At 45.4% G+C, this 15,546-nt stretch overlaps 1 protein-coding gene across 1 annotated transcript in view; it reads right to left on the bottom strand.

The window, feature by feature from the left end:
* The window catches only part of LOC149343513 (diuretic hormone receptor-like), a 137,042-nt gene that overhangs the window by 16,445 nt on the left and 105,051 nt on the right, over positions 1–15,546 (bottom strand). Inside the window, exons 5-8 of the mRNA XM_089542413.1 lie at positions 12,657–12,742; positions 9,336–9,456; positions 7,640–7,790; positions 2,185–2,272 (exon numbers count right to left, since the gene is read on the bottom strand). Of these exons, the coding sequence (XP_089398539.1) occupies positions 2,185–2,272; positions 7,640–7,790; positions 9,336–9,456; positions 12,657–12,742 (446 nt within the window). The remainder of the gene's footprint in view (positions 1–2,184; positions 2,273–7,639; positions 7,791–9,335; positions 9,457–12,656; positions 12,743–15,546) is intronic.

Genomic DNA, 15,546 nt, shown 5'->3' on the forward strand with positions numbered 1-15,546 from the left:
TACTCGTGTGTGAATTACCTCAACAGCTTGCTGCCTCATTTGGTTGTGCTGATAGGAAGGTTCAACATCACGACGCGCTCCACATGTCTGGTGGTGGCATTTATAATGCTCATATATATATCGCCTGCAGTATTGTGCGACCCGGCAGGATTCAGCCAGGTATAGCAAACCCTGCTGATATGCCTGATCTCAGACGCCATGACTTCAAGTCTCGTCCTTTCCATGTACAGGTATTGGGCGTTAGTTTGTACGTTGTTGTCATCAGTAGCGAAATGTAATTTTCCTATGCGCGGTGCACGGAGGTCACACAGTTATTATGCCGACTCCGTATGGAATGTCCGCTACTGAACGTCAGTGTTGCGTCTTTAGACAGCTACAGCCTCTCTCCATGACTTACAGTATAGCGTCGACGCTAGCGCTTTCCTGTTTCGCATGAATATTTGCTATCTGTGAATATTCTCAAGGGCAGCGAAACATTCGGTGGACACTTAAGCTCCGCCTTATGGGAATGAGCGATAGCGTTAATGGATCCCTTCAGCGGACTGAGTATAATCTGCCTATCGCTTTGCTGACACGGACGCTGTTCTTGACTTTATTTCATGTTATTTAGCTTCTACTTCTTTATTTCGTTTAACGTCTGATTGAAATTTCATTTTTTATTTACCACAAGACACACAAGGCCCCTCTTTAACCACGTCGCATGAACGCTCCTCTGCGGTCGATGTGTAGCGCATCCGGCTCACCAAACAAAAGGCAGCGGTTAGAGTCGTGACTCAGCCATCTTTATTTTCGGACCAACTGTTTTTCTTAAAGAGCACTAATTGTGGTGGAACAACGTCAAGACCCCGTAGACCAAATAGGAATTCTGCAATGACGTCATTACTGCTGTACTCTGATCGTTTTGGGGTGTTTGGATTACCTGCGTGAGGGCATGTGACGTCACGGCCCTCTAGACCAATTCAGATGTTCTGGTCACTACGGCGAAGCAGGGCTTTTCACTGAATTGGAAGGTAAAGCTATGGCTTTAATATTTACGCAAATATTAGATTTCTATTAGGTGGCATCGAAAAAGCACTAGTATTGCAACACCCCTAGTCGCATGATTTGATGAAAAAATCAAGAGAAGCCGAGTTTTTTGAGCCTAAGTCGTTAATAATGTTTCTATAGCGTATCTTTTTGTTTACATGCCCTGCAGCCAATCCACACTGGAGGTTAGCAGCACTGGATTATAGAGCCTAGTAAGCGGAAGAAAAAGCTTCGATTAGCACTCGCATCTACAGTTGCAGATGCGAGTACGCATCCTACGTTCAGCCAAAGTGCTTCGATGCGTGCGAGCTGCTCGCCTGGGATGATGACGACTACGACATGTTGTCTCCAGGTGCAGTTGAAGCCAACGTGATGCTGCTTGTGGAAGTACCTTTGAGAGAGTACTCGTGCCAGGAGCGGAGCAGGAGCTTCGCCTTTTACTAACAGGAAGTCACGCCTCGTGAATCTACTTTACTACGTACTTCCGGGCAACTAGCTCATTCATCAACACAATGAAGCCTTGGCTCACTCGTCTTGCAGAAATTTCTAATCTACTGAACTTAAACGCTCATTTTTTAGTGCGATCCAGGACACAGCTAAAATTTTCTAGAGGCTGGCGAATGAAAGATATCTTCGGATGAAGCAGCATTCGAAGAAACCTATGGGATGATTCGTTAACCTAGATTACTGTTTGATCCTCCATGTTAAATGAGTGCAAGACTGTAAAGTTGGCCGCGTAACGGGTCATATTAGGTACGTCATCACACCCTGCGTAAGCCTAGGGTAATTGGTATTTTAATCAATGGGCTCGAGGCTCTACTACAATTCTGTTAATTCCAGATATAAACGATCTCAATTTCATTCCTTCCTCAGCCCACCAGCACAAGAGTGGTGAGCTCTCCGGAGTTCGTGCGCTATAAGAAATTTGTCAACACTGGCACTCTGTTTAAAGGCATTGTCTTAATGCACGCAAGTTTTTCTACAGCACAGGAAGAAATGCGACTCTGATATCACATACACAACACCAAAATGAGGATTGTGGAAGCTGTTCCTTATGTGAATCTTCATCCACAAAAGTCAGTGAAGGTTACGCGTCCTCTCGCATTTAATTCTTGCTTTCGCATCCGCATCTATGAGTTTGTAAAAGGCAATACTTACAGACCGTCGAATAAGACCGGGTCGTTGCGATTTGCGCTGAAGTACGCTTTCGTGATGGCCCAGACCGTCACAACTAAGGCTGGCAGACCTGCGTGGAAATTGAAGTGAAAGAGAGCGTTGCTTAATCAAGCCTTGCATGTCTACTAACGTTTACTGTCCCTTGTGATTCCAGAGCGTTGTTTGTGTCCTTACGCAGTGAAATGATTACCTTTTCTTAAACATTTGAAATTGGCAACAGATTTGTACACCAAAGCAGGCCGCAATTTTCGTGAGAACTTTCTTTCTGGCACACTTTGTTATCGGATTTGTAGGCGCAGCTCTGCCCACCTGGCAGGCTTTATCCCAGCTCACTTGGCTGAATTTTATTCTCAGGGACGCTTTCAGCTCGCTTCACGTACGCGCAACTGCGGATAGTCCGTCATTTTTCGCTGGATGCTCTCGAAGTTCATTTTGCAAGTACATCTTCAGGTGAACCACCTTCTCCACTATAGCAGTGACTACTCGATTATTAAGCCCGCCGCTATGGGCCTCCAAAGTAAACCGTAAACCGGAAGTCGTACACCCGGGTAAACCGTGGTGTGACGTCACACCACGGGCCTCGATTCTCCGGGAACTCGGCTCGTCGCGGTCGCCGCGCAGCTACCACTCCTGCCATTGGGCGCTCGCTGCGCCCTCAGTATGACGTCCGACTCCGCGCTCCACAGCTGTGATAGCCGGGAGTGTAGAAGGGGAGAGCTCGCGTCGCCGCAGCCATAGTTAAGGCCGCAGTATATGTGGTGAGAAGTCAGTCAGCCTGAAGGAGACCAGGGATCGCCGTAGAAATCAAGAGGGAGACAGCGCGCAGAAGAGACTCAAGAGGAGCGTGCCGAACGGTTGGCCAAACGCCGTGAAAGCGACAAGCGAAGCCTAAGCGCAACCGGGGGTCTGTAGTTCTCGCTATTCGACTAGGTTTAGCCAGAGCTAAACCACAACCAATTTCTTGCCATCATTCTACAGGATGTGCAGGACCGAGACGCGGAGGGTGTCAACCTCCGGTACCGGATCCCCATTCAGGGAAGTGGGGAGAGCGGCGGTTCTTAAGCCAGATGAGGAGTAGTTCCGATTTTTCTAGGGAGCAAGACAGTCCGATGTTCCGCGCGTAATATTGGGTAAGGGTGGCTGCTTCCTGCAAGGTGTTCTCTACGCCGCCGTCACTGCCGTCGGTGGCCCATAGCGTGATGTCGTCGGCGTAAAGAGTGTGCTTCAGATGGGGAATAGTTGCCCATTTGCGGGCGAGGGTGATGAGGGTGGTGTTAAACAGGAAGGGGGAATGGACGGACCCTTTAGGGGTGCCGATACTCTGAAGCCTGTACGAGGGAAAGGCAGAGGGCCGAAATCTATCTCAGCCGTGCGGTCAGTGAAGAATGCTTGAATGTAGGTGTACACATGCACACCCACATTTAATGGGGATAGGGCAGTCGGGATCGCCTGAAGTAAAATTCGATCAAAAGCTTTGGAGAGATCCAAAGCTGAGACTGCCTTGGTGTGACCTGGAAGAAGCGGGTCGAAAATGGCGCGTGTGAGTTGCAGCATGGCGTCCTGTGCGGACAGATGGGGCGGAATTCCCCCATGCTATGCGGGTATAGATTGTTGTCCGCCATGTGCCTTGTGAGCCTCGCTAATACAACATGCTCGAGCAGATTCCCGAGGCATGAAGTTAGCGAAATCAGGTGAAGGTTTTGGAGTGTATGTGGCTTGTTGGGTTTTGGTATGAATATTACCTTCGCGTGGCGCGAGGACTGCGGGAGGCTGCCCTCCCTTTAGCAACTGTTGAAGTGCTGCGTAATCTGGGTGATCGATTGGTCGTCAAGATTACGGAGGATGGAGTTTCTTTATTTGTTCTGCACCAGGTGCGGAGTTGGCGCGAGGAATCAGGAGGACCGCTCTGACTTCTATCGGCGTGATGTTGGTGTCGAGTGTGAGATTGGCTTGTCCTGTGTAGTGGGGTAGAAGTGTGGGGCGCCTCGAGAGGTTCGTGTGGTTTGAAATGTGTCTAGGAGTTCGTCGTGATTGTCAATGTGCTCGTTTGTGAGGGTGTCACGTGGTGTGTCGCTGGTTTGGTGTGTGTCGGGTCAATGAGGTGTCGGACAAGTTGCCATGCGCGTTTGCTAGACAGGTTTCCGGTTATGCCGTCACATATCTGTCCCCATTTGGATCGGCAGAGCTCCTCAGAGTGTTGCTGGATTTGTGTCTGCAGCGCAGCTCGCCGCTTTTTAAGCGTCCTGTTGTTTGTTGCCCTTCCAGCGCTCCGGGAGGCTGTGATCAGCCTCCCAGAGGTGGGCTTGGAGTGTGTCCAGGGCAGGGGGTTTCGGTGGTAGTTTCAGTGTGTTGCGTGTTGTAGTCAACGTCATGCTTGAGTGATTACACCCAGGCGTTGATGTCTACGATGGGAGTGTCTTGGAGGGCGGTGCGTGCAGCGCGAAGGGCATCCCAGTTAAGGAGTTTCAGTGTTATATATGCGTGATGAGGTGGCTTGTAGGGGACAGTGATTTGTATAGTGTAATGATCGCTGTCCAATGTATGTTATGTTCTGTTCCATGTAAGACCACGGATGTAACTGCTCATCGTCAGGCCCGGACAGGTGTCCATGCTTGTACTGTTGCCAATACGCGTAGGCGTTTGAAACTTGTGAACACTGAGTTCTGCGACCTCGATGTGTCGTGATTATGTACCCTCAGTCAGTATGCGGACTGTTGAAGTCCATATTGATTGGTAGGGAATGTTTCCCGGCTATGTGGCCTAGCTCTCGTAGAAGTGTTCGTAACGAGGTCATCGGCTGGGACGGGGGGTGGTATAGGTCGGCGACCTCTGGCGCTCTCGTCGTCGCCCTGGACTGAACGCCGGGATCGGAACTTTCGAGAACAGGTTTCCATTGTTCAGGAGAGAGAGGTGTAACTAGATCTACCGGAGGCGGATCCTCCGAGCAGACCCAGGTTATGCGGTCGAAAGTGGCAGGCTCGCCGCGCAATTGACAGAACGGGCTTACCAAATCGGGAAATATGTTGGAATATGTCCACGGGTTGGGCTACGACCGGGTCTGCAGCTGTATCACGTCTGCTGAGCGAATCGTGCGGAGGAGGCCGGTGCCATCGTAGCTCTCTGTAGTATTGCGTCATGGCCTGATACGAGTCCAGGGCCTCAATTCGAAGCGGTCCCGTGTCCTCACCTACTCGGCTGACAAAACCTCGAGCAGCGCAGTGAGCACATTAAGCTTGCTACTTGGACGGACCACAGTGAGAGCTGTACATCAAACAATTCGGAAGCACAGCATACAGTCTCTGTCACTGTCGTGTCGCCTAAGGCATTATTAGCGCAACGCTGATAGATCTTTGATATGGTGACTGGAACCATACAGTGTACGTGGGGCACCACGCTGCCATTTTTACAACCTCGCACTAATTTACTATCTTTTCATTAAGACGTTCAAATAATTTCTGCTGAAAAAAATGCGCACGAAAATGCTCTAAAACTAGATGCAATGTGTTCAAGTTCCTGTCGAAAATTGTTCATCGATCGCTTTTTCGGCTCCCTGCCAAACAGTTAAAAAGTGGAAACATGACGCAGATGTTCACCTAATCTGTGTATTAAAGTAGTAACCCCCCTCAATACTTTCGAAGACGAAGTTTTTATAAAGAAATGACATGTCAGCTCCCCCACTATCAGACAAGGGTAGAGTAAATACTTTTTTGAGCGAAGAAAATTGACTAATGATTCTCTCACTGTGCGGTTGACACCTCAACAGCGCCATTGTTCTCTCAAAAAATTACTGTTGGTTTTGCATGGCTAAGCACAAAATATGGTTGGAAAGCATAGTTTGCTGCAGGTGGACATCACCGCATCCTATCTCCAAGCGGGACTGATGTGTCCACTAACCAAGGGGAGCCAGTTATAGTCCCTTCCTTTCCTCGAAACCAACGGTCTAAACCTTGCTCTGTTTTGCGAAAACGAAAGGTGCATAAATTTTAGCGCCGCAGATGGAAGTTAGAGGCTCTGCAATGCACATCGCGAGGATATGGTGCAGTTTAACACGAGGCGCGTTCGGCTGCCTCATTTGAAAAAAAAAAAAAAACGCGGTGAGACCTCCACTACGGCACATCTTATTTTTTCTTCTTTCACTCTCTCCTCTATCCCTTCGGTTACTGCGTGGTTAACGCGTCCTCCGAGATATGTGAGTTACTGCGTCATTTTGTTTCCTAAAAACTAATTTTCCAATTTTGTGCTTGATAGCCTAGTGGTGTCACGTTGCTCTCTTCCAAGATCAGCTCTTAGTGCCGCCGCGTGTTCGACTCCCAGTCGTCCACACATGTGTGATTCCTCTTTCTGTCTTTTTTTTCCTATGCTCCTGAAGTGGACATACTTTGCTACGAGGCTCTACATCTTCGTATTAGTGCTTTCACACTAAAAATAAATTAAGCTTTTGAGTGAGAACTAGGTTTTCTCTCTCCACTGGTATGTACTAAGCCTCTATTGAAACCAGAACAGGAGTTCAAGGAGACTGATTGCTGGAACACTTCTATGCTGCCCGAAAACCGAAGCCCGGCAAGTGTTGACTAACCCCGCTTGTATTCCTTCATCAGCGGCCTATATCTCCGGATCTTTTTTTCGCGTTACAGTTATGGTATTCGCGTTCAATTTGACGATGACACCATATGCACGATGCGAAGCTGCACCACTTGTCCCTAGTCGTTAGTTTTATGTCACAGGAAGTTTCTTGTATAAAGGGTGGATTTATCGTGAATAAACTTTGCTGAATATTATAGGATGTATTATTCTCTTTATGCTTATTTTTATCACTGTACAATGTCACGAAAATTGTGTGCGACGCTGATTTTTGTCCTTCCGAGAACGTTCGCTGCTTCTTGTGCTCCGATTCTTCGCTAAATGATGCAGTGCCGGGAGATGTTTTTTTCTGCCTTTTCAGTGGAGAAGACGCGGGTTCCTGATTTAGAATGTCATATGATCGCGAGGATGCAGGTTGGCCGCAGATGGCACAGGACGGGGTTAATTGTACAGATATATGAGAAGTTTCCTTCCTGCAGTGGGCGTTGTTAGACTAATAATGGTGATTAAAGACGCTTGTGTACTGGTGGCCACTGGAAGAAGAGCATGCAGCTGCACTCCCTTACAAAAATTTATTTAGACTGTCTATAGACTGTCCATAGAGTCGTGTGTGAAGCTTAAAAACTTTCTATAGACAAATTCTATAGACTAGTCTAAAAACAATAAAACTTCTATCGACAGTCTATAGACAATCAATAGATTCAGGCCATATACTTTTGTACACTTTCGTCCTAGACAGTCTATAGGCTATGAATAGACAAAAGCAAATAACTCTAGGAAGGCAAGGGAGTCTATAGGAATTTTATAGAGAGTCTATAGACCATTTTTATAAGAGATGCATCACAATCTCGCTCACCCCATCCGACGAATGCGTAGACGTGCATCCGCACAAGCTCAACGGAAAAGGTCTTCACGACCAGAATGTAGAGATAGAGACCCTCGACGAACATCCAGAAAAAGTTGGTGCCCATCAGGTAGGTAAGCACGATGTACAGGAAGCACGCAGACTGCGGACGCAGAGCAAGAAAAATAAGCAAGAAAGTTCAGCACTCCGTTTAGGATTTCATTTTGCGATGATTCGCAATGCGTAAAAGTTGATTTGCGTGACGGACACATTAGAGAGGCGTTTTGAGGAGATAAAGAACAGCGAAAGCTATAAACATTTAATTTGAACAGGAATATGAATAGCCCAATAACTCTGAACGGCAACAAAAACGATGGCTTCGTACATTAGTGAACGAGATCAGATTAAGAAAAAAAAAACTGATCGCGGTTCCCAGACCGGTTGCCTCAGATCAATATTAGTTGTAAATTATGGTTCCATTCGCAGTAGCTATTTGAGATCTTTGTTGAGAACACGTAACTAAAGGAGATTTCATGTTTAAGGGAATTATAGGTTTATTAGACGGCATCACCTCTTTCATAAACACTGATGGTGTCGTGAAAACTCTTTGGTAATTCATTACTATAAGCATTTTTGTGTCAAACTGTTTATGTTTTAGCCAAGAAGATCTGTATCCCTTAATTCTGTAGCTGCTACTTGTGCGACATCTTGTAGAGCGCATATTTTACGCCATTAACCTACACCTGTGGTGTGATATAGTGCTTATACTAATACAAATGCAAATTATTACACTGACAAAATGTTTTGGTGCCACATAGAAACAGAATATTTCAGAATGCTTCTTAAACGTCCCCTCTGCACTTTCCGAGGCCATGAAGTTCTGTGAGCCTTTCACTGTCTTCTGGTCGGAGTTTATTTCTGTGCTCTTTCTTTGACATTCTTAAATTGTTCGAGTTGTCTGTCCTTTTTCTTTCCATCTTTCTCTGAGTAAGCGCTGCGCCCCACAACTTTTGAAGAAAATTTAATGTCGCTTGCCGAAAACTTTCAATTAGCTCACTTTCTCCTCCCTACCCCTAAAAGCGACACGGCTTTCTTGGAAAGAAAAGATAAAAGAAAACAATTTGTGCAACGAGCTACGATAGAATACTGGCATCTGTGGCTTGTCACGGTTAGATGCAATTGCACAAATATTAAACTAGCATTTCTGGTTGTCGCGTGGAGACCGAAAGTACGCTTGCGAAAGAGACAGGCTCTAAGATTCGAGACGGTAGAAAAAACTCGAGGAAGGAAAATAGCTGCGCAGTTTCGCCTTCCGACCAAGACATGGGCGCAGATGTTTAGCTCGAAGTGCCTCACGGCTGGAAAAGGCTGCATGTGGGTGGTTTGATGCTGGCTTGAGCTCGCGCGCTGTTTGAAAAAAGTGTACTGAGGAAAAAGCAGTCCTCCTTATAACCGGGAGGGTTTCTTGTATGAATGCCGAAAAATTTTGCAGTTGAACCACATTTAAACTTGCGAGAACCCACCAAAAATAACTGAAAGAAAAGCAACAAGCAAGAAAACACGCAATTTCTGCCGAAGAAGTCCCGACGCCAGCTGCTGCCTGTAAGGAATACGCAATATGTGGAGGCAGGTTTGTGTTTGGAAAGAAGCTCAGCTACCAACATTCTTGAGTGCTGCGTCGCGACACTGAGTCTTGTGCAATGTTTACCTTTCTGCACACAGGCGCCTGGATTGACTGCAGGGTTGCCGTTGTCATCCACACAATGGACACGAGGAAGTAGGTAACCATCAAGTTGACGTGGATGGTATTCCTGAGGCATCGCAGGTCCCTATAAACAATAAAATATTTAATTATCACTTATTATTATAATGCTGGCGGAGGAAGAGGAGTGGGAGCGTAAACTGCGATGAGCTGGGACTGTGCCTTTGTCATTACTAAGGAATATAAATCCCTTCAGAAAAAGACTGGGAGAAAAAAGACATAAATCTGACCAGCAGTGGCACATATTGTTTCAAAACTTTTTGCAAGAGCTAGAGACATAAAATACAAAGGGGCCTCAGTTTGAACGGCGTAAAACGCAGTTTATGAGCTTTTTAAAAAGAGTTACGCGCGCTGCGAGAGGGGCCGCAAGACAAAATGCCCTTCAAGCTCAGAATTCCGAAATTAATACTTGCAGATATAAAATAAACATTCATGAGCCGACATAAATATACAGCACCGAAATCCCTGTAAGGTTGACAACCTGGCCTAATGGAAGCGGTAATGCACTGAGTGCCGACAGAGAAAGCGATGGAAACAGTGACTAAAATGTAACCAAAAATGAAATAAGGATACAGACTACCTGCAAAAAATATGCACGCTCGTAGCACTTGCTAACTGCCTAATTAGCCAACAAGGCCAATGGAAGGTTTTTTGACAGCAGGTCTAGAGCGAGGTTGAGCGAAAGGCCATCACTCTTGTGTTGCAATATTTGCTTGACATTGTGTCTTTTGTTCTTTTTTAAGTGTTGGAGTGAAAATGGTTTTTAATGAGCGTCCTTTCGAACCTGTTCTTTATCATAAATATCAAAGATTTATGAGGCGGATTGGTGAAGCGTCCTATTTTGAATAATTTATTTTCCGTTATCTCTATGACTTGGTTTATTCCGCTTCTTAGCTGTAAGCGTATTATTTATTTCACAATGCAGAGTAGTGTTTTGTAGGTCCTTTCGTAATAATTGAGAGAGAGGGCTCTGGGCATAGAATTTCATTGTTATAATTTCGTTGAAGCATTTCTACTGCTTTCATCATGTCTTAGCGATCTAGCTCAGTGCCCTTCAAATGACCATCAAGTTTAACGCGAAATCCCACCGCTAGATCGACTATTTTCACGTTTGCCTGCATAAAAATAATTAAATTGCAGAAGTCTCGGCTGCGATTGGTAGAGTTTTTGTGCTTTTTGTGCTTGTCGCAGAAAATACGTTCCGATATTCGACGTCAGATCGCTATGTTCAAGTAGCTAGTTTGATAACTTTACGAGTGAACTTAAAAACTGACCTTAGTAACTGCCCTTCTCAGCGGACTAAAGCCTCGCGGGCCGTTCTGACCGCCAACAGGAGAAGGTGATAATGAGAAGTTGTGTTACAACTTGTATTTAACATTTTTCAATTTTGCTAAACCTGTTCTTTTTTTCATATATTATGTATTCGCCCCTCCTGCTTGGGCCTACTGTAGGCCTGCAGTATGTTCTAAATAAATAAATAAATAAGAGATTCGCGGAAAAGCATCATAATATGCGAAGCGTCAAGCACTAAGAGTATGCTGCGAACTCGCGAGAGTTGTCATCGAGACACGTAATAAGAACATTTGATAGATATTCTCGCTTACCAGTCCGGATTTTTATTACAGAATGGGGCACAAACCTCTGGAACTTGTGCGAAATACTTCAAGCACACTTTGCAACTAGTCAGTTGACCTACGCTAGACGGCCGACTGCGCCCTTCGAAAGGTTTTTCTGTTTTATCATTGACATATATGTTTCCTACCGTGCTGAAGTGCTTGGCAAGCGTTTCGACAAGAGGACTTGCCTCCGGAGGAAGAGAAGTCGTCGTGTCGAAACGATGGTTAAGCACTTTGAGGTTCCCCTGTCTCTTGTTCAATTTGTTTTGTCAAAAAACTCATCTATTTGTTCTCTATTTACCATACTCCTTCCCGATATACTTCACATCTTAATTTCAAATTGCTGCCTCGATCCGCGGGCCCCCAGGAACGCTGTTGGCATCGTGAATATCCACATGAAAGTATGTATGTGTATTTGCCAAACGTTACCAGTGAAATGGGTTTGTAAATTAAGCTAAGGCACCTCTTAATGACGTAGGTCTGCAAAAGAGATGACAAGGGTCCTCAACATTACACACATATAGAGGCTAAGGCACAAACCCGCTTGCCTGGTTACTTTTGGCAACGGTACATCGGGCAGTAAATAATCTGACTGTGGTTCCGGTTCTGACCGCTAGTGCCACTATAACTCGAAAAAACCGCATTTCGCACCCAGAAGTCATGCTGTAAAATGCCCATCAGCGGGCAAGCTTGTAGCGATTCGTCTGCTAAGACGTAACTTGTTTCTGTCTTTAATCAATGAGCACCGGATTGAGATCACCTCTCCATATCCAGCGCTTAAGCTTTCCTGCATGACTCTGTTTAAGAGAGCAATGCTAGTAAAGGGCACAAGCTATTTTTACACTGCGTTTGAAGCGAAATAACTGATTTTCGAGGAATAGTCAGAGAAGTTGTTTTTTTTTTCGCATGTAACACTGCCACCGTAAATAAGCAAGTTTTGAGCCTTTAAAAGCAGGAAAAGAGGAGCGGAGTTATTCGAATAAAATAATAAGAAATAAAAGGGAAACAGTTGGAGTCAAACGGCAAGAAGGAATAGGTCTGGAACCTTCTAATACTTTGTCAGTAAAAATTTTACTCATCGGTCACAGGAGTCATGCATCAATGCAAAATGCTCTAGAACAACGAGGATTTCTCATGAGCGCTAGTGTTCTTTTTGCCGCTTGTCGACGCTAAAAGTAATTAATACACAGTGGCAGTGATGCAATCAATGCCTTGTGCCGACTAACCCTGCGCACAAGCTACTACAAATAAAAAAGCTCCGCCCCGCTTACGCCCCGCTACTTTCTATGGCAATGGAAAAACGAAGTGACCAAAGCTATAAAAGAGCCGTGCATGATATGCTACTTTCGTGACAGTGCTGTATAAGTAAACACCGTTGTATCTTTTTTGGTATCAAATCTGTATACTACTGCCAATTTAATTTTAACCTGCGTTTTTTTTTTTTTTCTGTTCGAAGTCGGTTGCTGTCAAATGCTTTGAATGTTTGTTTTAATTTGTTGTTTGTTTTTGTATAGGAGGGCAGGCCTTAGTCAGGTGTTGTTTAACGCCTTTTGCCTGCTCGTCCTTGGTTTACGTATGCATTGTAAACCAAAAATAAACCAATAAAAAAAAATGAACAGAATATTCATATAGTCTATAAAATGTTACTCACTTATAGTAGACGAATATCCAGAGAGCAATGGTTAACGCGAAGAGAGAAACTCCGTAGCCTATGTAGTATAACGTCGTTTCGTCGACCTGAAAAAAGTAAGGGGCACGAGGGGGGCGGGGGTGCAGGGGGGATGCAGAGCGAAGAAGCACAATTAGATTTAGGAGTTCCCATGACATGACTCTAGCGGAAGATGCAGTTATACATAGCACAATTTATTCTGGGACGAGAAGCAAATTCAATGTTGTGTAATTTTCTTGCTTTGGAGTTATTTACTGCCAGTAACAATACTCTTCTACAGGCGAGTTCAGATGTCATCGGTTCCTTCACGCGCGTTCGACGGAAGACATACTTCAGACATTTCCCCGCTTGCGGCTTCGGTGCAGCTGTACGCAACAGAACAAGGAAGTAAATCAATCTCTCTAGGAAACAATTTCTTTGGCTCGCAAATGGATTCGGTACGCACAAACCCTGCTTAGAATCAGCCTTCACCCTTGTCCACGTGAAATGTTGCAATCGCGAGGTCACACTGACAAAAACACCAGTATGAGACAGAAGTTAAGTGCAGTTGCGTGAATGAGTGTAAATAAGTGTTAATTTCCAAACAATTAGGACGCCAACCTACCGCCCCCTTTCTCTTTACCCGCTTCTGGCGAATAAAATTTTCATTAGTTTTTTGAGACATGTGACCTTTCCTGCCGCGCGCGCAGTGTGCGGTGTCCATAACTGTTCGCTGCTCCAGCCCAAGAAGAGCATTGGAAGTGACGTGGCAATGCATTACGGAGGGACGTGTACTCGTCGGCGTAGTTCAGCGCTCTTTACTTTCGTGCGGTGTACAAAAAGGCGCGAGAAGTGAAAATTTGCTGACCCATACCGCTGAGCAAATCGCCTTTTTGAAATTCTGAGAACTGATATGGCTACTCCTAGGGCTAGCTACAGAGCTCCAATTGCAACTAGGCGCCTGAATGTTGTCTAATCGAAATATACCTGCGCTGAAAAGACACGGACTGAAAGATAGAGACACAGACACATAGCGCTGCACTTACAACTGAATTTTTACAACTGAATTTATTCGTGAGTAGCACGTCCCTTTCACTACTATCAAAGGAAAGGGCATTTTTGCAAAAGGGAAGGTAGGACTGGACATGTGACGAGACAGTTTGTCGATTTTTTATCATCCGGGTGTTACCATCTTCCATTTTTATCAGCTGCTGGTGTGCATAAAGAGCAGTGTTTCCCGAATAAAAATTCAGTTGTAAGTCCAGCGCTATGTGTGTGCGTGTCTATCTTTCAGTCCGTGTCTTTTAAGCGCAGGTATATTTCAATATGGTAAACCAACTCGCCCAACAAACCACTCTGTTGTCTAATCGTTGAAATGTACAAAATAGCATTTAGTTACCAACTTACCAGTGAACATGACTGGCCTATTTCCTGACGTCCACTTACACTGGTATCACTCTGTCGGAAAAGCCATCAACCAACCTCAAGAAATCGATCTTTAAAAAACTAACGGCACGTTCGCTTAAACATATTTCATGAATTTTCAGAGAACTTCACAAAGTCTTGCGTCATGAAGAAATGTAGTTCGTGACTACGTAACCAGACATAACCAAACTAAGAAGTGTGAGGACATGGAGAGCAAGTTCTGCATTAAAACTAGCTCACTATTTTACTCTTCACTTTGTCGCAATATAAGAAACATGCCCTGAAGATTTTCGCATAAGGTTTTCAAAGGCGCCTTTTTTCTTTTCGTAATGCAGGGTGTCCCGCTGGCCATCTGAAGCGGCAAACTTGTACTGTGTCCAGTATGATGACGCGCAGCTTTAAAACACAACTAAATTCAATTACCCATCGCGACTGACACCGCAGTGCAGGTAATTAATGCCACGAAGGTCTAGCCTACCCACTGGGTTACCTGGAGTGCAACGTTCCGTCACTTCTCACAGAGAAGCAAAAAAAAAGGTTGGAAGGCAACACGAACACAAACCATCTCCAGAATCACAAGAAACAATAAGCGAAAACTTTTTAACGAAATTCTAAATGACAGCGCGTCTAGTGCGTCATTCATTTTTTGGTTACCCTCTTCGTTTGCTTTCCGAGAAACGCTTCCTCTCAATAATATTGGAACTGAACTGAATATTTTTTCCTCTGAAGGAAGCTCGCTTCTGTGCCGTGTTTTAGGCGGCGCCCATTCAGTGGAGTAACCGGGATGGATGGTCATCCTTCCGATGTTCTTGCACCCTTTTGAGGAGCACCCGCTTGCTCCTCTGCTTGCTCAAGTGTAGCAGCTTAAACCCGTGCAAGGCGTTCGATGCTATGTGTCAACAAAAGCGTTAAGTGCATGGCGCGTGATTAAGTTTCGCCGAACCTACCGATGAAAGGCGGTCTCCGTTAGGGGCGCAGTGCTTCTAATCCGCCAAGCATCAAAGGGATCAGGCGTCAACTGTTTACTTTGCAACGAAGGCCCGATGTGCCCTGTCCACGGAAGAATTTTTTAAACCCTCTTTTTAGACTCTTGTGTAACGCGCTTTAAGACGAACGGAGGCCAAGGCGTTCAAAAGACGGCGCTTCGTTGTTTTCCACCTCGAGGGTGCCGCGACAAAAGTGTTTAAAAGGAGATTTGCTGTGCGCCCGCTTTTATTGCTATCAGGGCTACCAAACAGCGGCTAGTCTCTTTACTATTGCGCTCAGGTTTTCGGGTAAGTTGTCCGTGTGCACATTTGTTTCAAGCGACACCAGCCGAGCAGTTATCATTGTGTTGTCACGGCACTAACGACTAAGACCGAAGTTTTTCATGTCGTTGTGAAGGATACCTTTAAATAAACTCCGGTACCAGATGAGCAATAGCATTGTAGGAAGCCGCGCGGAGCGAGAAAGTGTTGCTTTTGGTTTG

Source organism: Amblyomma mixtum, chromosome 5 (genome assembly GCF_055824585.1).
Source record: "Amblyomma mixtum isolate Tamu chromosome 5, ASM5582458v1, whole genome shotgun sequence".
NCBI lineage: Eukaryota > Metazoa > Arthropoda > Arachnida > Ixodida > Ixodidae > Amblyomma > Amblyomma mixtum.